The following is a 22,412-nucleotide window of genomic DNA, read 5'->3' on the forward strand; positions in this document are numbered from 1 at the left end:
TTTACAAATGTAGCACTCACTGCAGGGCTATCGTAATGGATTCTATTAGAGAAGTGCTTTTTGCTTATTTTCTACAACCCCAGTGCTGCATGCATAAACAAATCTTGGTACAGTGAATAACTCTACCAAAAGTGCATTTTTTTCTACTATAAAAACAACCTTTAAGTGTATATCCTGACCTCTACATCCACAGGTGCTCCTTTAAGTTATATTAGGGAGGGGAAAGATTTATTAGCAAGAAGTGGTTCACAATTTAAGAGCACTCAAGATCATAAAAAACAAAGGAGTCTAATAAATAGGGGCATAATAAGTTATATAAATCACACCCTCCTCAAGGTTCTCCTGAGGAAGGAGAGCTTGCCAAAAAGTGTTGATGTATTCTTCTAATGTACTAAATCCATATTTACTAAAGGCCATTTATTCATACATTTCTGGGATAGAGCGCTTGAAATTGATTTTGTCTGGCACATCCAACCAATGGACCTAGATATACTAAATAAGTCCTCTCTAAATGTTACCTCAAAACTCTTTCTCACAAACTGTAGGTTAAAATAAATAATCTGATTGTAAAATCATTCAAATGTGATCAATAATTGTTTAAATAGCTGTCTGATTACTGCTATCCCCAAGTTCACAATGGCTTATGCATTGTATCTCATAAATGTTACTCAGGCACAACCGGGTGTTACTTTTCCAACTCAGTGCATTAATAGTCTTATTAGACAGTATTTTCATGAAGAAATGGTGCAAACTGACTCACAGGGAGCAAAAATAATAAGCCTGTAAAGTCTACTACTCAGTTCTGCCATGTCGTCACAGAGACGTGAGACTTGGTACAGAGATGTATCTGCATACAAAGGACCTTTGCTTTTTAAACACTACAGTATAATGTCAACCATCCATTTCTTGCTGGCATTTTGGGAAATAAATCTCTTTAAACAGTGTTACGCAATGTGTTAATCAGATAACACAGCAATCACTTTACTTATATTTGATTTAACAGCAGTCGCCATTTTATTAGGTGGTCAGTTTAATTCTATTGTCTTCGTTTCCCCCCCTTGCTTTGTAGTTTGCGGTCAAATTTGACCGGTCCTGTTTTAACTGCTATTACATTAACACAAAAACCATTAATCATCACCAAATTTCTTTTAACACTCTTTCAAACTGTAAATATTGTATCAGACTACTGGTATACATGAAAAACTGCAATAAATATACAAAGAACAGACACTGAACATGTATTGCGTGTGCCAGGTGTGATCCATGTGGGGGGATGGGCACATAAGGGGGGGGGAACACATCTGGAGTGTGTGTGTGTGTGTGTGTGTGTGTGTGTGTGTGTGTGTGTGTGTGTGTGTGTGTGTGTGTGTGTGTGTGTGTGTGTGTGTGTGTGTGTGTGTGTGTGTGTGTGTGTGTGTGTGTGTGTGTGTGTGTGTGTGTGTGTGTGTGTGTGTGTGTGTGTGTGTGTGTGTGTGTGTTTTATCTGATCCGGATGGTTACTAATTCCTTTTCTTTATGGCGGTCATTAAAGCCTTAATGCAATCGAAAGAAAAACAAAAAAGTTATGATTGATGAAAGTAGTAAATCGGTCAGATTTGACCCGAAGACAACAGGAGGGTTAAGACGATAGTGGACAACGAATTCAGATAATTAAGCTAGAAATTCAATGATAAATTTGACATAAGATGATATGTAAATGTTATGTCATGATTATCGGGCATTAACATAAGACAAAACGTAATTATAGAGTTGGTTGAGAAGGAACTAGTTTAAATTGGTTTATATACAGTGCTATGTCCTATAACAATGTATCATACATTTTGCATTTAGCATCTCTGGAAAGTAACTTGTACTAACTAGCTGTATGGAAATGTAGTGGAGAAGAAGTAGGATTTAACAGCAAATGGATATAAATAAGTTGAGTAAAAGTATTAAATGCAATTAATTACTTTGTATCAATGGTTTAAAAAGACTGAACGTGAAACATGAATTTGTAGAAATGTGTGTCAGTTGTCATGTAGGCTACCCTGTTCAGACCAATGACAACTGAGAAAACACTTTCCACTGATGTAGACTGAGATGTAGTTAAAAGCTCAGAAAAAGCAAGAAGCCTTGGATCTCGAGTTAAGATGTTTTGGTCAACATATTTCTGATGTTTGCAGCTGGTACTCGCCTTACTGATCTTTTCCCACAAAGACGAGAAAAATTGCTGCGAGCAGATGTCTTATTAGCTTTATGTTGGTATTTTAAAATGTATTCATTTAGATACAGAATGGATAAATAAAAGATCTTCAAATCCGAGGTAATGTTGGACTGAGCAACCGAGCCCTTCAGAACGGGGATGAATTAGCAGCGGAATTAAAGGTCAAGAGAAAAAAAACCTACAAAAACCTTCAGAGCTGGTCCAGACTGTGCCCACTGACCTTCAGAGTCTTTTATTTATACTCAAAATGAAACAGACTAGAAATGCCCTCTGAAAGGTTTTGCTAAGTGCCACATCATGTTCACACCGTAGAAAGAAAAACGACTTACGTGTAAACATGGTCAAGAACCATGGAATGGCATAAAGCTGTGGGGAAAGGAAAGAATACACATAAGCACATTAATGACATAATGTAGCATTCATTTGTATATGGGGAGAAAGCTAACAATGAATGTCATTATACAAGTCGTGTCATCCATCCTTCTTTCTCTCCAACTTCCACTTTCTCCATTACACACTTTCCCTGGAGGAAATGCATAAAATTGGAATTAAAGACCGCACACACACTGCACCATTAGCCACCTGCTACAACACCTGGCAAACGCTGGCAACCGTCACTCACGCTCTGTTATATTTACTAGGAAAAGGTCTGCAGCAGAGTGTGCAGGGATGCTGGAGCTTATCTCAGTCAGTTAATTGATAGCTAATTATGTAGGAGCCGGTGACTGTCGAGAAGACCCCCCCCCCTCTGCCCAGGAGTAATGACCAGGAGACAGAGCCACTGCACCGAGTCGCTGCCTCAATTTCAACAGCTCCACAGCACTGCGAATCCAGCCAGATTGGATTAGTGTAGGTGCAAATGGAAGACCCAAGAGAGCAGATGTGGCCAAATTGAGAATGGCCTGAATCAAACCGCTGGTCCACGAGCAATCTGACACTCTGCCGATGGCTGCAGGCATTTCTGGATCCAACCCCGCGCCATTTCCTAAGATTACATGTGGTTACCGCATGCTTGCACAAGACAAACTGTATTGAGCTAGCCATGCTTCGATATGGGAAATCAAATCCATTTCTTACTGCAGTGACATTTCGTTTTTAGAGCAGATGGATGCATTGCCTTGGTAAAAGAACAGATCTGAATGTTTTTATTGAGAGGAAAAAAAAGGAATGTATGGTCTGTAAAAAAGTCTAATTACTTGGATCGACATCAAGCTGTAACAACAAAGCCTGTTCCAATATCATCCTGTCCCAACAATGAAAGCAGCCGTATGAAAGCCCCCTTTGAAAGGCAAGTCAATGCTGGTAGTCGTGTACATGCAGTACGTGTCAGGTCAGCATCAAAAAGGCATGATGTTCTTTGAAAGTCTGTAAAAACTGATGATATTGGAAGAACCCAATGGGACAATCTGTTCAAGGAAAGGCAATACAAGTTACATTTAGGCATTAAGCCAAAGTATCTTCTTTAATTGTGTTTTTCCTACACATTTTAAAGACTGACAGAGAGGCTACAGTTGTTCGCTTCACTTGCTCCACTTTTTAAAAAGAAGCTGCAGTGTTGTAAGGCAAGAGGCAGGAGGAAGAGGCTTTAAACCCTGACTCCTCCATGACAGAGATCCCACTTTTCATCAGATAATGTCCCATTGGCCGGTCCATAGGTGACACACATTCATCAGCGCACTTACCAAACCCCAGAGAGGGGAGAGACTTTAACCTTGTCACTGTCTGAGCAGAGCTGTAAGGAAGGAAGCGAAGGGCAGGAAGAAGTGGCACTGAGTAAGAGAAATAATGTAAGCCTGGCAGAGGACAATCGTTAAGTGTGCCTTGCAGACATTAGTCGCTGTATAAATCATCCCCAGTGGACTATAGGGAGAGCATGACCCCAGCCACACATTCTGGAAAGGATGATGGAAACAAAAAGTGTCAATGACAATGAAAGGATATACAAGGTGATCTATGGATGGTCATTTTCTTTGGCCCTGGTGCAGAGAGGAAGAATCCTGAATACTTTCTTGACTTTCCATTAAAAGGTAAACCTGCAGTAGAAGACTTTACTGCTATCCTAGCGTGCCCTCCTCTGCAGTCTGCTGTCGCCAGTGTGTCAGGGCGCTTGCTCTCTTGGTAACTTACATCTGGGATGAAGCCAATCTCATTTAGATGGTTGCTTAGCTCAGGGTCGTGGAAGGCGATCATTTGGGAGAAGACGGTCAAGTACTCTGAAAAACAGATAAAAGGGCAAGAGGTCATTGTAAAGCTTGAGTGCTTAAAACTTTATATTGAGACTCTTCTCAACCAAGCACTTTGCAGTCAATACTAAGAACCAGAGATGGAGAGGAACTAAATGTACTCAAGAATTTAATTTGACTTAACTTGAGAATTGTTCATGTTACTTTGTACTTCTACTACATTCATTCTGGCCAAAACATGTTGTACTTTTTACTCCACTACATTTGTTTGACAACATAAGTGGCTGTTACTTTTGCAGGTTTATATTATTAATACAAACATTAAATCCAAATACCTGGCATTAAAACAAAAATATGTGATCCTTTACCAGCTAAAGCAGCGTTCAGTTATTATGCTCCAAATATCTGGAACAAACTCCCAGAAACCTGCAGGTCCGCTGCAACTCTGACTACTTTTAAATCCAGGCTGAAGACTTTTCTTTTTGTCGCTGCTTTTAATTGAAACTGAGCCGTTGTGTTCATCAGTAAAGTGGAACTTCTGTGTGAACTATTCATATCTTAAAGGGGACCTATCATGCAAAATGCACTTTTGTACGTCTTTTATACATGAACATGTGTCCCCGGTGTTCCAGGGAACTCACCAAGTGTCAGAAAACACAACCCTCTCTATTTTCCTCCATACCCAAATCTCTAAAAAAGGGGCTGCAACGGATCTGATACAGACTGATCCAGATTTGAACACTTCTATGACGTCACAGAAGTTGCGTTACGGCTATTGGGCCAACTCCACCAATCAGGAGGAGACAGCCACGGACATTGCCGTTCGAAAGCGCTGGAGACGCTGTAGTACATATTTCAGGCCACCAGATGGTGCTGTTCTCACAGAATCAGCCCATGAAAAGACAGTGTTAAATTGAGCGAAATGAGGAATGGCTAAAATGCATGATCTGTTTGGTATTTTGAAAAATAAAAAGTATAAATATGCCTTATATAGGTATGGTCCTACACTATATTATTCAAAAGTAGCATGATAGGTCCACTTTAAACTGCACTGTAACTTTTTATTCATGTACTTTTTATTCATGTCTTTTTTCTTTTAATGTTTCTATTATTATCTTTTCTTTTTAATGACTGTTTTTAAATGCCTTTGTCTTAATGTCTTTCATTGTTGTAAAGCATCTTGAATTGCCTTGTGTTGAAAGGTGCAATATAAATAAACTTGCCTTGCCTAGCTGTAAAATGATCATGATAAGACATGTGAATGTATCACTTATTATAAACCAGAGATATTTTATATATTATTAAAAGAATGGCCACTTTGGTTAATGAGTACTTTAAGATTTGGTTCGTAAATATTTTAATTGCAGGGCTTTTAATTGTAACAGAGTACTTCTACACGAATTATTACTTTCACTTAACTATACGACCCGAGTACGTCTTCCACCACTGCTAAGAATGCAATATATATTAAATAACATGTAAACATTCACACACTAACCTCTCAAATGATTGAATTTAGCATATGAATCATTAAGCAAAAGACATCTCATAGTTTAGAAATCATCACAAGAAGCTATTTGCTGCTTTATAACAAAGAGACTGAGGGGGGAATTGAAATGATATGTTATATGTTTTTTCTTTTTGTGTTTTGAATAACCATAAGAGAGAAATCATCGGAAAGAGACAAACACCAAAATGTTGCAGGTAAACGGCTAATCCACTGAAACCTTGGAAACTGACTTGTGCACATGCCCAGTGGAAACCCTGTAATGCGGGGCTCCAATTCTTCACACTGTAAATGAAAACAGGGGCTCGGTACAGATGGATAAACATTAGCCGGCTCTCCAGGGCATCATGCAGTGGATAGAAAGGATAATAGTCACATTCCCCCACAGAGTTCAAGAGGTGTAGCTGTTGTCACATAAGAATTGCTTTTGACATTGCTCTGCAGGCTTTTGCAGTTTCATTTGTTTCCCTTTATCTAAATGATGTGGCTCGGCTACAAACTCCATTAGGACGGACTGAAATTAGTTTTCACAGCTTAGAAACAACATGTAGCCAGAATTTAATCAACATCGAGCTGACGGCCTGATGCTCCGAGCCAGGCGATGATAATTTGTTTTTGAACATAGCCAGAGTACTCTGAACATATTAATACTTATTACTTAACTTGCAGTGGCAGTTGAACATAATAACTCAAAAACCCTGGATGACTGGAGTAGTAAGAACAAGTGAGATAGAGACATGGAGTGTGTAATTTATATCCATAGAAACTAAGAAAGAAGTGGTGTTGCATTACTGTGCAAAACAAAGCAAGGCAGTATAACTGGTCGACACAACAGGTGTTTGTTCTACGATATCTCACCTTGAATGACATGAGAGTTGTCCTTCAGGAAGAAGTTGTACAAGTACTTTGGGATGAAGGCGGACATGCAGGCATATGCCAGCGCTGTGAAAAGATAAGTATGAAAGGAAGTCAAAAACTAGAGAAAAGCACTTCGTAGTTATAACAATAGGCTATTTAAATTGAAATCCCTACCTTCGTTATTGAAATTCAAGTAGAGGAACGGCGCACAAAGTGAATCCAAACCTGAAATAAAGCAAGGAAAACAAATAAAAAAATTATAATACAATTGTTATGTATATGTACGGAAGAGGATTAGGGCCACATTAATTATATTTTTGGGAGGATTTTTGAAAAAAAAGTTTTGGTTTTGTTCTGAGAAAAAAGTCAGAATTCTGACTTTTATCTCATAATTTTGACTTTTTTCTCCCAAAGAATTTTTTTTTTTTCGTCTGAGAAAAAAGTCAGAATTCTAACTTTTTTCTCAGAACAAAAAAATAACTTTTTTTTTTCAAATCCCCCCAAAAAAATAATTCCTGTGGCCCTAATCCTCTTCCGTATATATGTTCACAAAACTGAGGGTAAAAAATGAGTTTACAGGATGTGACATGAGCACCATCTAGTGTCTAGTCATGAATATTACAATAAGGAATAATGTAAATGAAGGAGAGGGAGGGAAATACTGAAGGAAAAACAAAATACGAGACCAAAAAAACACATTCAGTGAAACAGCAGATACTGACCCTGCCAGTAGACCAGGTCGGGGTGAGAGACCACCCAGGCTTTCAACACACGCCTGAACTTGATGTGACCCTGCGGAGACGACAGCAGCTCATCGTACTGGTGGCAGCGCGGGATATCCACCTCTATCTGTGGTACACAGTAGATATTAAAGCTAAATTCATTCCAAAAGTGTAAACAACGTTTTACATATGCATGGTTACAAATAAATGACCTGTCTGTCAGTTGGGATCGGGGTATCCTTGTCAGTGCTCTCATATTTGGCTTGAATGTCACCCTGTTAAAATAAAAAAATGGTTTAAAGGATTAGCTTCCAGAGACAAATAATGCTGAAACTGCATCTTGTCTCAACACAAGACTACAATTTATCTTATACCTCAATGCCCAGCAGTGCTGCCCACACCAGACCCCGAACAAGAGGGGGGATATCCACTCTGGCCTCTTTCCACACCAAGTTCTTCTTGTAAGGATACGCCTGAGGGCAAAGTATAAAAAAGAAAAGTTTGGATGTTTTGAAGTGGGTTTGAGATACTTTTCGATACTCAGTGTGTAACCTACAGTGAGCCCCAGTTTGGAGAAATAGACCTGGAAGCATTGCAATATACCGATGTGAACGGGGCAGCAGCAAAACACATTTTAGAATATATTTTTGTAATAATCACTTTTTTTCCTTACCATCAAATAAATTGCCACTCCTTGACAAAAAAAAAAACAATTGTATTTTCCTACCATGATGGTTTTTTAAGTTTGATATTATGAAACTTTTGGAAGTCCAGACTAACCCTTTCACCAAAATCACACAATAACAAAGTAGTCGAGGGAGCCAGTGGTAGACCAGCAACCAAAGTGTTGAGCCTGGTAAATGACAGGGTCTTTTTTATGTAGTCTGGTGGATCTGGTGAGACCATAGAAACATTTTAAGTACCCTGCCCATAATAAGGGTTGTCTGAAAGCAATGGAAAGCAGTGAAAATATTCTAAATCTAGCATACTGATGTTTTTTGAGAAGGCCTTTCTTTTAGCAACCCCCGGCCACAGGAGTGCTGCTTATCCTTCTGTCTGTCTCTCCAAACTGGGGGCGTGCACCCCGCAATTTACTTCAGGACACATGCAATAAATATGTATAAGTATCTGATTCAACCCAACTTCGAAACAATCCAAAATTCCCCGTTTAACAGAGTATACGTGACCCAGCTTTAATTTGAAAGTAACCTGGTTAAATGATAATTGTTAAAAATCCAGAACTAGGGTTGAAACACTCACCAGCCTCTGACATATCTAGGATTTCACTGTAATTGGGAAAGCATGCTAATGAGCGTAGCATCAATGTGTGTGTGTGTGTGTGTGTGTGTGTGTGTGTGTGTGTGTGTGTGTGTGTGTGTGTGTATGTGTGTAGGAATTAGAATGGAGCCCAGACCTTGAGCAGCCTGTCAAAGAGGATGATGCGGATGAGCTGGTACTCGGTGTCTCTCTCTCGGATGATAAGTGGGAGCTTGACGGTGGTCGACAGCTCATTGCTGCTGTTGGACTGGGGCAGACTTGACTGTCTGAAGTAGAGGAAATATGACATTACCCGAGCCAAAATAAATGATAGGGTGACATGAGAAGTTGTGACAGGGGAAGAGAGGGCGAAAGAGGCAATTTAAAAGATAAAAATGGCTTACTCGTCTTCCAGTAGAGGGTAATAGGCTTCTCCTGCTACATCCCTCAGTCTCTGGAAAAAGGGATAGAGAGGCTTAAGAAACATAAGATGGATCCACAATTACAGTTTAATTTTGTTCAAGGGGGCATTTTGAAACCTCTTATAGCATAAATAAAACACCCACTATAAACCAAGCATGCCACATTTGTGGATCAACCGCATTCGAAACCGTAGGCATATTGGACAGAAACAATTCACTTTTTTTAGAAGGAGTTGTCAGCTGGTGTGATAAACAAACTAACTTCAAATATTGCAAAGGTTAATAGGAACTTGTTATTAAAAGGGTTTTCTTGCCTTTGTAAGAGAACAGAAACAAGTTCATAGAGAGTATTTAGATTTGATTGTTTGTTTTGAAAGTGCGAACATATTTGAAAGAAGCACCCCAACCACACAGTATGATCCAGTACATACATTTACACAACATTTTAAATGTCTGCTGACTGGTTTTCATCTTACATTTCCTAGTTGGCACAGAGACAGTGTCACTGTTGTGTCATCAAGCAGGAAACTCCGATCCCTTCTCTGTCCAAACGACTCCCCGTCTTCCAGGACAAAGCTTTAAGAAGAGCAGAAACGGAGACAGAGAGCGTGTGAATATCAACTAAAGCTAGCAGATGGATTCATCACGGCATGTGTGTGTGTTTTATGTACTTTGCGAGAGTGCAGATTGGAGGTTTGGATTGTATGATCCCTTTGTTGGTCAGCTCCTTCTCCAGGTCCCCCCCCGCCAGACACCACAGATGGTACACCTCATTTATGGCACGCTCCGACAGGTAGTCCTCATCATCGTCTAATAACAATCATACACACAGAACAGTAAACACATCTCCATGAGCACAGATGGCACCAGAGCACACACAATCAAAAGATCACCTTCGTATCAAGTTTATAATCCTCTCCTGACATTAACACACATGTTCACTCGTATGGTAACGGAATATTGTTTTAACAAAACATACATTTCAATGATGTGGTTTATTTTGTGAAACATAGGTGTAAGAATCTTGTTGAACTGAAACGTGTATAATAATAATAATATATCCCTATCCCAAAAACACGTCCCACAGGTGGTTTATACATGATCACTTTTGGTATTTCATCCTGCCCGTTTTTGATGGGCTTTAAAAATAGTATGTGTTATAGAATTTAAATGTTTAACAAATAAAGTGCAGTTTCTTGTAAAAGGTACGCAAAGGCCACTAGTGACACAAGTGAGGTTACGAAATTCAGATTTGTGCCGCGCATGCGTACCAGTTATGTGCACCCCTGCTTATACAAACTAACTAAGCCCTCAATATAATTGGTGGAGGTTAAATATTATAGGCGATATCAAAATGCAAAACTCCTTAACTATGCAAGACAATTCTCACGGGACACCACTTAAAACCTTTTACACTCATTACTTCTATCTTTCTGCTACTTTAATTGAGTTGCTTGCTAGAATTCTTAATGTAACCTACCTTAACACAATCAATTCAGCTTTTAGAAATGTTTTTTTTTAGGTTTTGGCCAGAAAGAAGAGGGTTGACAGAAGGACTTTGTGTAAAGTGTGTAGGTGTGACTCTGTGATGTTATGTGTATTTGGGGCAGACCTTTGCAAAGGTCACTGATGTCGTCTGGAAGCTCCAGATGTGCACAGCGGAGGGAAGAAGAGAAGAGACTAACAGGCTTCTTGAAGGGCGTATAGAGGCAGGAGACGCCATTAAAAACAGGGTCTCCCAGCAGCTCTGCAGGGGTCGGCCTGAGGACAAGGACATGGTCATGACAGCAAAATAGCCACAAACAGGGAGCGTGCATTAACGTTATAATTTTGTATTAACTGAAGACTCATTTGACTTAACATGTAGTTATATAAAATCAAACTGTTCATTGCAATTTCAGGCAATAACTTACATCTGTGTATTTTTGCATCATTTCATTTGCATGCTTGCTGGACTCCTTTGCAGGAAGTCTTTAATAACCCGCATCAAAAAAATTTTGGAAACTAAATGGCCAATGTCCTACAACAACAAGATAATTATATTAAAGGCTGTAATTACCTTTTGAATGGAAGAAATGTCAAGCACTTCCTTAATAACTCAAGAACATTCTCAGGAAGCTCCTGTAAAGAAAAACCTTAATTAACTACAGTACACAAAAAACATACAGGTCGCATTTAAACTAACAACAAATGTCTAAATATCTGATTTAATTCATTTAAATATAAAATACTATATGAAATCTGTTTTTATAATAATTTCTGGTGATTGGTTAGTAACATAGACCATGCTTACATGAGAATGACCCATTAGCTTTTACAGAATGCTTAGAAACACCTACAACACCTATCCATCAATTTTTCAAATGCTGTTTCAGATTATTTGGCTTAAAGTATTGTTTTGGTATTAGTAGCTTAACTAAGGTATTGTTTTACCCTGTATATATCCGTTTAGAGATACTAAAACCTTTCAAATTGATCCCTAATGATGCCCATGTGGTTTTTAACTTCTGCCAAGGAAGTTATGTTTTCTGTTTCAATTTGGTTTGTTTGTTATTGTTTGTCTGTCTGTCTGTCAGCAGCATTACTGAAAAACTACATGCTCAAGTTTAATGAACTTGGGGAAAGGGTGTAGCATAGGCCAAGGAAGAACCAATTACATTTTGGAACTGACTCACAGGGTGGATACACACATTATGCCACTTATAACATCTGCCTCAGAGTGCCCTTCTCCTTTTTTATAATATATATATATATAATACTGCCATGCAAGTACTGCAACCTCATTTCCTGATAATGGCTAATACCAATCTCCTTAAAAGTACCATTAAAAATGTCTTTACATGAAGATTATCTAATTGACTTATATATCGAGGCAGCCAAGGATTTGGCTTTACCTTAATGGCATCCAGACAGCCGTGTTCCTCAGCAAGGACGGTGACAATGTCGTCCATGCAACCTGAGAAAGACAAACGTATCACAGCGTGAGCTTAATTAGGCTTGAGAGTATATTGCTAAGTAATTACAATAATAATGTCCTTTTTACTCACCCAAGGTCAGAATGAATTTCAACCTCTCACTGATCTCAATATTCTGCAGCAGTCGCCGACCCTGTAATTAAGTCACAGCATCAGAATTAATAGGGAAAACTATCCATAAAATGTGAGTTCAAGCAAACCCAAAAAGATATATTGTATTGATGTCTTTGTCTTGTGTGAAGAGGGTTAGGAAGGTTTCTTACTGCACATAATTCAAACAGCAAAACCCCAAGAGACCAGACATCAGTCTTGGGTCCTGAAGGCAGAGGAGCTTCATCATGGGAGGAGTCACTGGGGTGGAAAGAGCCTTGAGCGATCACCTCTGGAGCGAGGTATGATGGGTACCTGAGGTCATGTTCACAGAGCAGATGAGAACATCACTGTGACACCTCAAAAAAAACATTTGCTCAGATACACAGTTTTCTGTCATAAAAAAAACTGTGCAGTGGTGAAACATCACACCATAGAGCTTTGTTTGATTCACTTCCTACAACGTCCTTTCCATATTATGTCCAATACTACAAATGAATATAGGATGTTCTCCCGACTATGATAAAACAAATAAATAATACAATAATAATAACGAAGACAAAAAAAGACATTAATAACAGTAATACTAAACATAATAAAGAAAAATTGTAAAAAAAAAAAATGGACTTCAATTCTAATTATTAATTCATTATTTTTGTCACTTTTCTTGACTAACACACAGAAAATGCATCAATATGGAAAGAAGTCTGAATAATGGGTCGTCGCAGTACAAAATCTACCAGACAACACTTGTTACTTTGTTTGTACGGGGATTTGAACCGGCGACCATCGGGTTCCTAAAGCCGAGTCCCTGTAGACTGAGCTACTGCCGCCCCATAGGGTGAAGATATTGCACACCTTTCTGTCATTATTCATCATTAACTGATGTTCATTGCATAGCTTTTTGACACATTTATCACATGTTCCATCCAGATGTTTTACTGGAAGTCACGGGCATGTGCCATCATTCCTTTCCAACCTGCAAAAGGATATTACAAAGAGATAGTTGACAGGGCAAAAGGGCTTTTGGATTAGGATCAAATCCCAACAATCTGTTAGAGTTTCAAAAGCAGGAAGCTCTTTTGATGCCCCGTAAGCTGCTTTCTATGAAAAAAGCACGGTCGATTATGCATCAATGTTATGGTCAATGCCTTCTTCATGATTCAACTAACAGCAAACAGATACAAGTGATCCATTGACCCTGAACAGACTGCTCACATAGCTCAATCCCAGCAGTTGAGGAATACCAGAGCACCATTGGACCTTTCCCTGTGATGAATGAGGAGACAAAGACGTACCCAATGGGAAAATCCACATCGGCTCCATGATCAGTCATGTGATAAAGGCCAAACTTTGCCAGCTTGACATTCCCCTACAAAGAAAAAACAATACATTTGAGTGACAGCGTTACTTGCAAGCACATATTGGAAAGACTAAGTGAGACGTACATTAAAAAGCTCAATTTTACCTTGCAGTCCATGAGCACATTGTGTGCGCTGAGGGCTCTGTGCACCATGCCATGTTTGTTCATAAAGTCCAGACCTTCAAGGAGCTCATAGGCTACCTGCAGCACCTTCTCTGAGCTATTACAGAAACAAAAACAGCAGTATGTCAAACAGAGTTGTAATGATAAAGATTTCATTTACATTTTTTTTATTTTAGACGTTTACTTATTAGACGTTTGAATAAACATATTATGCAAACCTATCATCAGCCTTTAGATGGCACGGTGAACGCATTGTATTACCGTGCACCATCATATATAACTTATTGTATTAGCACTACAAGGTTTTAACAATAGCTGCTCACCAGTGATAACAAAGGTGGAAAACAACATTGGTTCATCAGATACAGTGTATTATAATTACTTTTAAATAGTTTGTTTTGACATTTTTTAATGGCAATCCCACCTGGCTTTTTTCCCCTGTTTTTGGAAATCACTTAAACTGCTTTCAAAGTGTTCAGCAACAACAATCAGTCTTTCTGTAAGGCAAGAAGAAGAAACACAAATAAAAACTGAGTTAGCAATGATGAATTGATATTCATTTATAATATGAGTATTTATTTTAAACCTCTACAATAAAATGTGAAGTGAAAATGCATCAGATTGGTATCTAAATACCGTGTTTTCCTCTGGAGATGTCCACATATTGGCAGAGTCTGGGATGAGTGACGGTTTTGAGGATTTGGAAACGTCCCAGGATCTTGATGGAGTTTGGGGTGAGAGGGAGGCCATTGCTCCCACAGACATCATGAGGAAGGGCTGAGGCAAAGAAGGTGAAGGCTCCCAGCTGGGCGTCTTTCAGGGGCCTCATCTCGCCACTTGGTTTCAATGGGAAAGATCTGTTGAATTAATAAATGAATATTATGTGATGATAAGTTTAAGTGGGCACATTATAGTAGCATCTGTATAATGTATTTGAATTCAACACAACAGCTCTGCTATTTATTCTATGGTTATACAAAGTTTAAAAAAGCCTAATAGTGTTAAGAGACATTTAAATTGGTCTTATCATTTTGTATCATCATATCATTGCATTATTATCTTCAACCAATTTATAATCTGTTTTTATACATTAAAAAGTGCAGGTTATTAGGAGTGCAGTGCAGTTCAGTAGCACAACACAACTAAATAGCTATGACTTCAATGCTTAAAAATGTATCTAAATAACACCTTTATGACAGTGTAAAAAAAGGCCTAATGTTATAGGCATTACACAAGTAGAATTGACTGAAGAACAGTTTATTTGAGGATTGCATTAAGTTGTACAGGTGAACGTAATAAAGTAGCCATTGAGTATAACTATGAATGAAGGGAACATTGTGATCATCAACACTACTATGGTGAATCATATATTAATTCAAACCTTGTACATGTTTCTATTAACGCTGGCTAATGCAAAATCCTTAATGGAACAAGTAAGATATGTGACGGATACAATATGTTTATATCGACTTCAGCCACAATGTACATAGCGATGCTGCAGTTAACCCCACTGTGTAAATGTGACAGTTAGCTTAGTACAATAATAACATCCCCCTTGGACCGGATAGTAAACAAACTATGCACTGTGGAAAACACCCCCGGAAAAAGTATAACGTTACTCACGTTTAATGCAAAATCTGCATTGCCATGTCAGCAGAATACACTTGGAAATATTGATTAAATGATTTGAAATGTTTTAAATGAATTCGTTTCCTGCCTCTGCAATGTGATGTGAACAGCTGACTGAACGTGATCAACGACGTAATATGTGTGCGACAAAGTTCGACAAAGCAGTGCACCAAAAAAAAAAATATATATATATATTTACTCAAATAAAACACATTTAATTCAACACCTTAACAAAGTAATTGTTCAATCCTTCTTTTTCGTATTTTTGGAAAAGTTATTTGACCATTGTAGTAATTACATACAGGCACCTCATTATATTCTGTAACAATATCCGATCTATAGAACAAGTGGATGGTAGTCAGTAATATAAAAGCTACATCCGCATACTGTAGAGATCTACTCAAGGGGCCTGATTCAGCCACTCCGCGGCTAGCTGCCTGTCTGTTCGTTAGCTAATGTAACGTTAGCAGGACTAGCAACTGTCAAGCCCCCTCCTCCTCTGAAACGTGTAGAGGTAGCTGCTCAGAGTTAATGTAAGTTTCATAAATCTCTGTGTTTTTATTTCATTGCATTTACTAACTGATCATAACCCGTCCATAACGTCTAACCTTAACAACCGTGGTGCTAGTTAGGTTATTGGTGCTAGCTACATGAGAGTTAGCATAAAGTCAACATGTTTCAATTTCACGTTTAGTAATGTTAAATACAAAATATTGTTTCATTCCCTACAAATCACATTGAATCCAAGTGCTCCAATTTGTAAAAAGATTGTTGTAGGAGCCATTTATGTGTATGGTTGGCATGTCAATTTGTTTTAATACTGTGGTTTGCAAATGACTGCATGTTCTAATCTCTTATTTATGTTCTAGATACAGTATAGGTCATGTTAACAGGAGCCAGTATTAATATAAGTCCTTATACAGATATTCAGTTGTACTATATGCGTAATATATATTGTTATGAATGAATTGACTGTCTGAGATCCAACATTTTGGCACCTTTCTAAATACATACGTCTGTGCAATAATAACCATGCCTCTTATTGATTAAAAAAAATAAGGTAGTAGAAAATATTGCAGAGGACAATGGTGATTATAATGACATGTTATACTATCAACAGATACGTAACCAGATCATGAAGGCAGGCACCATGTCTTGTTACTATTTCTCCTTTGTCATGTTTCCAGGTGTTTAACAGTTTATTATGCAGACAGAGACAGTAATTGCTGTTTTATTATTGACTATAATAATGCTCAATTTATTGCTCAGTTGTTACTTATTTTTGCCCGTGCATTAAAAACATACTTAAATGTAGTATATCTGGTGCTAAAGACTACTCCTTGCATAGTTTCTGTAAAGTCTAAATGTGTAGGTCCCTCTAATGCCTTAAGGTGGTGCTGGCTTCCTGCTTTGTCTGCGTGTATAATGGTCTGGCTAGTAGACAGGTAGGGAAGTATCCTCCTACAGTATATTGTTACTATGGGAATAAAGCATGAAAAGAGGAAACACTTGTATCCTGGTGGGTCGTTCTCATACCAGCTACATACAAGAGGGAGATGGTGGTAAAGTGGAACAGATTTGACTCAAACCACCTGTTCACTCTGAGTTGATCTCTGCAGTATTGGCTTTGATATTGTAATTTGAAAGGGGATGTAGACATAAAATGTTTGTCTGCTGGGCTAATAAAAGCGCTATGACTCAGCTATCCAGTCGTGACTATTTTTAGGAGACTGATAATGCAGATGCCTTCTCCAGTTGGGTGACAGCTGTCCCCTATACAGCGCAGTACACTTGTTTACAGTCGCACTTTTGTAGACGAATCAAAGACACTTTGATTTTCTTTCAGCCTAGAAAGGTCATTTCATCCTGACGGCTGCTGAAAGTCTCTTTCACTTTAACATTGTAAACACATTTGCTTTTTTCCATCTGAAATCAAAAGCTAAAATAACCATGTCATGTTTATATGCTGCCGACCGAGCCTCGGCCTCAGAATCCCTTTCTGGGGTTATCCAGATGAGATCAGCCTTTTTGTGGGTCTTGTCATTACTCCAACACTGGGCCTGTTTAAATCAATTCAGTTTCTCCAAAAGCAATGCTTTGATCCTTGATTTTATCAACTCCAGCTCTTTTGTGTTTCTAATTTCCTCATCCCTTAACATTTTGTTTTCATCTCGAGCCAGCTGTTGTTTTGCAGCGCCTCCCTGTAATATGATTAAGACGTTTTTTTCTCCATGCCTCAGCTTCGTAAAAATCCTTCTTTTCCTCTTTCGGCAAGAAGTAATTTGCCCAGCTCAAAATGATAAAGGAACGTTACCCTGTTTGGGTCGAGTGGCCCAAGAGTGGATCATTTTGAATTTAATATCAAAAACAAATGATGTTGATGTTAACTGTGGTTTAAAGGATAAACTATATGTCACTTTGGAATTTCTTACTATGAAAGAAATAGGAAGACGCAATACTTTGTTTTGTTTTTTACGTTTTTCTTGTAACTAATCGAGCCACCAATCAGGTTTTCCTTCACTGAAATAATGCAGAAAATATTCAAATGGTATCATTTTTGATTCAAATTTAGCTTATTTATTTTCTGATATCATGGAAGGGAACCATGAATATGTCTTAGCACGCAAGATCAGATTGTGTCACTTTTGGCAACGTCCCAAAACGACATTATATAATGAGTAATATATATAATGATATGTTTCAGAAAATAGGAAACCCCTGTACAATATAATGCTGTCATATGGGGCAGCCTAGCAAAACAAACCAGCTCGATAATTAAGATGTTCAGGTTTTGTTGAGACTGTCAGACAGAGGTTGACTTTACTCCGTGGTCGTTTCAGAGCCTGTAGTTTGTGGTGGCGTTGTACTGGAATGCAAACCTTGTAACTCCAAACATGTTAAGCATAGCACTTACTTACTTACCATCTCTTTTTTTACATGTTCATTGTCACTTGAGAAAAACTTAAAATAAGATTGAATAGGTATACGGCTCTGTATAAGTCTTTGTGCTACTTGTGTGCGTAAAGCATCAACATGTACCCCCTTTTAAAAACAAAAGCAAAGACCCCCTACGGATTGTATTTCATCAAGTTGAAATTGTATTAAATTCAATATATTTTCCAGCTTTTGCATTTCTTTGTTTTGGAGTTTTAAGATTGTTGAATTGTGTTTTTTTTTTCTCGTTAGGTTTTTAGCTCGCTCGCTGTTCAAGATGTCAGGTCACAATCCCTTGTTGAGGCTGGAGCAGCGAGCGTCTGAGGCGGACCAGATCATCGAGTACCTCAAACAACAAGTCCTGCTGCTGAAGGAGAAAGCCAGTAAGACACTCACACACACGCTTTGTACAGGGCCCGTTCATTAAGCCACAGTCTTACAAAATATATATCTAGGTTTAAGATAGCACACATGTCTCTCTATACACCTTTTCTGTTCAAAAAGCCCTTCTGCCGTGCTCAAGTGAGGAAGTGAGGTATCTGATAAATATCTGTATTGGCTGTAGGAGGCATTCATTTCTGGCTGAAAAGCTGCTTTCCTGCATATTCACGGTCTCATAATTTAAGTGTGAAATCCTTGTAGGAGTACTAGCAGTTTTGAGAAACCTGAAGCCCCAGTTTTTGGGAAACTGCCTCTTAAATTTACAAGGATTGTCATTCTGAAGGTGATTCCAAGGTATTTGTAGGCGTAACTCGGGGGAAAAAAGGAAGTTGAATTAGCCAAATATATCTCATACATTAGGCATTAAATTCACATTGTTATTGGCTTTAAATTAATTAATAAATAAGTACTTTTGTATATATTGCATTTTTCTATAAGGTAGAGTTATATAACTTATTTAAAAAAAGTTTAATGAGTGAGTTTCTATTTCAGTCGTTTTGACCTGCACAGCGGGTGCAAGCAATATCATTCCAAAAAGGAAAATAATACACTTTTAAATATAATTTTAGACTCCATGGGACTATTTTTTTTAATTCAATGTACAAATCATGGCTTCTTTAAGTCCTAAAGAGACTCACTGTAGATTTATACGCCACTTAATTTTAGTCAATATTATATTTGTTCTAGTTCAGCAGTTCTTAAAAGGTCCTGTGGGATAGTGAAAACCCTTTCCAGTGCTGAGAGCTGACGTTAATGTTCCTTCCTGCAGTCGTCCAGGCCAGTGTCAGAGAAGAGAAGAAGCTGATGGTGGAGAATGCCAAACTGAAGAATGACATTGACGATCTCAAAAAACAGCTGCTGGAAAAAGAAAAGAAGAGAGGAGGTATGTAGGGTTCAATTCACGGAAAAGAAAACTTGCATTGTAGTCCTAATGTTTGTTTGCTTTTCAAAACATCTTGATGTCCAGTCATAGAAGCGGTTATGTGACATTAAAAACATTTGATGAACATTATAGCATCGTTTGTTCTGCTATCAATGGAAAAATCTTGTGCACTCTCGCCTCTGTCCATTATAACCGGATCTCTTTTTGTTTTTATTCTAAGCAACCATAGTGCTGAAAGACTCCCCATGAGGGTGATGAGGACAACATGTCAGCTATTTCTGTGTCGGATACATTGACACCAACCACTCTGATCACTAACAAACATTTCATGTTTTCCAGGAAACATACTCCAGTGATAAGGGGGGGGGGGGGGGGGGGGGGGCTGGGAGAAATAAGCAAATCTTAAAGGACTCAATATGTTGGTGTTGGAACGTAGAAGGAATGCGTTTGAATTCACCCGAGACAAACACTGTAACTAATTGGGATGTTTATTTTTGGCGTTTCTTTCTAAGTTGCATTCGTTAGCTTAATCAAAACACGGATAAATATAAATCTTTCTCAAAGGAATGTCAGTCTGCATCGCTGATTCGTTTTTTTTTTTGTTGATTCAAATATAATCGGGAATTGGTACACTTCTACCGCCAAGGGATAAAAACTCAAGTTCAGTGTCAAATTTGCCTCAACACCATTTTAGAGTTGAACACAAGTCTGTTTGAAAACAAGCATTGTTCAAACCCACAGAAATTAGAGGTGCACTCATTCTGTGGGCTTATATTGGTCGTCATATTATCACCTCATGAAGTTGTTAATGCAAACATGAGCGCAAATTGTCCAGCTAATTCATCTCTTTAGCTACTAAATGTTTCATTGTTTCCTTCAGCAAGTCTGGTTCGGGGTCAGAAAGCAAAACTGTGAGCTGTAAGAGGAATACAAAACGTAATAAAAGTGGGACTGATAGGTGATCCATTTCTGTGGATTGTCACTTTTAGCAATCCCTTTCACATTGTCATTCAATTAATAGCTAATACAAACATATTCAGTAGTGTATCTTCTTTTTTAACTTTCATGTCGATTTCCTAATGTTTTGAAGGATGCATGCATCCAAAGTGAAAGGATTTCATATGATATGACCATATGACCTCACTGCAAGCATCATTAAGAATGTGATATACAGTAGTGTGTACAAAGTTGTTTTCAATGTCAAAAACATAACGTGAAAATGTAAGGAGAATGTCAGGCGTATAAGAGGTTGTTACCCATAATTCCAAGGTAAACCCGAAAGGTCCTGATCTCGGGTCTTAACATAGAATTAGGGTAATTAAAAGCATCGGTGGTGCGTCTGCAGACCGATGTTTTTCAGACTCAGGCACTAGAACCTGCAGGCACTCGAACATCAGGCGCCTGAAATGAGGGGTTATATCTTTTGTAGGACATTGTTCCCTCCTTTAGGGCTCCGTGTCCTTGTTTCTATCAACTTGAACACTGTGTCATTTTCCCATCCAAACAGTTTGCATCAGGAGAGCAGTCCTCCCACTGGGTGTGTAAATAAAGCTCAGTGTTGATGCAACCAGCTCTGTGCGTGAAAAGGGGCAACTAGGAAACAGTTCACCTTGTGTATTTGTTATGAAAAGGACCTCTTTCACAGCTATGATCATAACTTTTCATACTTTCACAACATTTTTGAAAACTTTATGCGAGATAGTTTGGAAAATGTCTCCACTTATTATTATTAATCATTTCTACTGACTTTTTTGCATTTGTTCTCTCTTGTAGTGCTGGCAGTGCCCATGCCATCGAGCGACAACAGTGTTGAATGTTCGAAGCCCACCCCTCCCAAACCCTCTGTAGCAACTACCTCCTCCCCTGCTGCTGCTGTCCAGAGCCCCCCTCCCACAGATGAGGGTAAAAAGAAGAAGCCAGAGAAAAAAGGTAGCGGCTGCAGTCGAGTTCATATTTGTATTTTATATCTCTACTGTGACATGTCACCAGGCTTTAGTGTTCAAAAAGCTCTTTATTGTTCTTATACTGCCTGTGCTGCAGCACCTCTTTTCACCCTCTGTCTGAAACCAGAGCCCAGTCTGCTCTGATTGGTTAGCTGGCCGGCTCCGTCAACCACTTAGAGATGTCCCGCCCCTTAGTCTATCACGTACAATGTGTTGTAACGCTAGCCAATAGAAGTGCAATTGTTACATAGTGATGTCATTATGTTATGGAAGTAAACAAAGGAGTCCAATGGAGGCGTTTCAGGCAGGGGGGGGGGGGGGGAGTATGTGGGAGACTAATACCCTCTGAGGGGAACTTTGGGATTTTAGCCTTTGCAGACCATTTACATGCACCAAAACCTATATAGCACACAACAGGAAAGGGAAAACCCCCCAAAAAGCATAGGGCCTCTTTAAACCCCTCTAGATATGTCATTTAGTAACATGTGTGTCTGTATTTCGTTATTAGTTTTTACAAGACGGACAATATTAAAGCCATAATGTGACCTCTGATCCCGGTAGGATACATTCAGTCCTTTGATTTCTTTTTCTTTGAACTGTTTTCAGTCTGACAGATGCTGTGCTCTGTCCTTACAAACTCAATTGAACTTCTCCAAACACGTTTTCCACTTGAATTCCCAATATCAGGTGATGATGGATGTAAGGCAGAAATATCGGCCTCCTAATAGATTCAAGATCTCCGGGCCTCAGTATGAACACGTTATGTGAAGCTTCGTGTGTTACGAAGTTCCATGAATTACAAGCTACATTTGTGACAAGGCGTTCTTGTCTAATCCAGTAATTGAATCCAATTTGAGAATGATTTAATGTTTCGTTGAA

At 38.6% G+C, this 22,412-nt stretch overlaps 2 protein-coding genes across 2 annotated transcripts in view; one reads left to right on the top strand and one right to left on the bottom strand.

Moving 5' to 3' along the window:
- The window catches only part of tbck (TBC1 domain containing kinase), a 50,193-nt gene extending 34,712 nt beyond the window's left edge, over positions 1–15,481 (bottom strand). The window contains exons 1-21 of the mRNA XM_079693421.1: positions 15,327–15,481; positions 14,340–14,560; positions 14,128–14,200; positions 13,686–13,800; positions 13,516–13,589; positions 12,391–12,532; positions 12,200–12,260; positions 12,047–12,108; positions 11,212–11,273; positions 10,765–10,913; positions 9,824–9,962; positions 9,629–9,728; positions 9,135–9,184; positions 8,888–9,017; positions 7,848–7,946; positions 7,686–7,748; positions 7,474–7,600; positions 6,926–6,976; positions 6,752–6,835; positions 4,331–4,416; positions 2,533–2,569 (exon numbers count right to left, since the gene is read on the bottom strand). Of these exons, the coding sequence (XP_079549547.1) occupies positions 2,533–2,569; positions 4,331–4,416; positions 6,752–6,835; positions 6,926–6,976; positions 7,474–7,600; positions 7,686–7,748; positions 7,848–7,946; positions 8,888–9,017; positions 9,135–9,184; positions 9,629–9,728; positions 9,824–9,962; positions 10,765–10,913; positions 11,212–11,273; positions 12,047–12,108; positions 12,200–12,260; positions 12,391–12,532; positions 13,516–13,589; positions 13,686–13,800; positions 14,128–14,200; positions 14,340–14,532 (1,897 nt within the window). The 5' untranslated portion in view covers positions 14,533–14,560; positions 15,327–15,481. The remainder of the gene's footprint in view (positions 1–2,532; positions 2,570–4,330; positions 4,417–6,751; positions 6,836–6,925; positions 6,977–7,473; positions 7,601–7,685; positions 7,749–7,847; positions 7,947–8,887; positions 9,018–9,134; positions 9,185–9,628; positions 9,729–9,823; positions 9,963–10,764; positions 10,914–11,211; positions 11,274–12,046; positions 12,109–12,199; positions 12,261–12,390; positions 12,533–13,515; positions 13,590–13,685; positions 13,801–14,127; positions 14,201–14,339; positions 14,561–15,326) is intronic.
- A 226-nt stretch (positions 15,482–15,707) lies between these two features.
- aimp1a (aminoacyl tRNA synthetase complex interacting multifunctional protein 1a) overlaps positions 15,708–22,412 on the top strand; it is a 10,222-nt gene continuing 3,517 nt past the window's right edge. Inside the window, exons 1-5 of the mRNA XM_079691377.1 lie at positions 15,708–15,865; positions 18,519–18,649; positions 19,477–19,590; positions 21,364–21,653; positions 22,221–22,282. Coding sequence (XP_079547503.1) covers positions 15,864–15,865; positions 18,519–18,649; positions 19,477–19,590; positions 21,364–21,653; positions 22,221–22,282 — 599 coding nt within the window. The 5' untranslated portion in view covers positions 15,708–15,863. The remainder of the gene's footprint in view (positions 15,866–18,518; positions 18,650–19,476; positions 19,591–21,363; positions 21,654–22,220; positions 22,283–22,412) is intronic.

Source organism: Notothenia rossii (genome assembly GCF_949606895.1).
Source record: "Notothenia rossii genome assembly, chromosome: 1".
Lineage (NCBI taxonomy): Eukaryota > Metazoa > Chordata > Actinopteri > Perciformes > Nototheniidae > Notothenia > Notothenia rossii.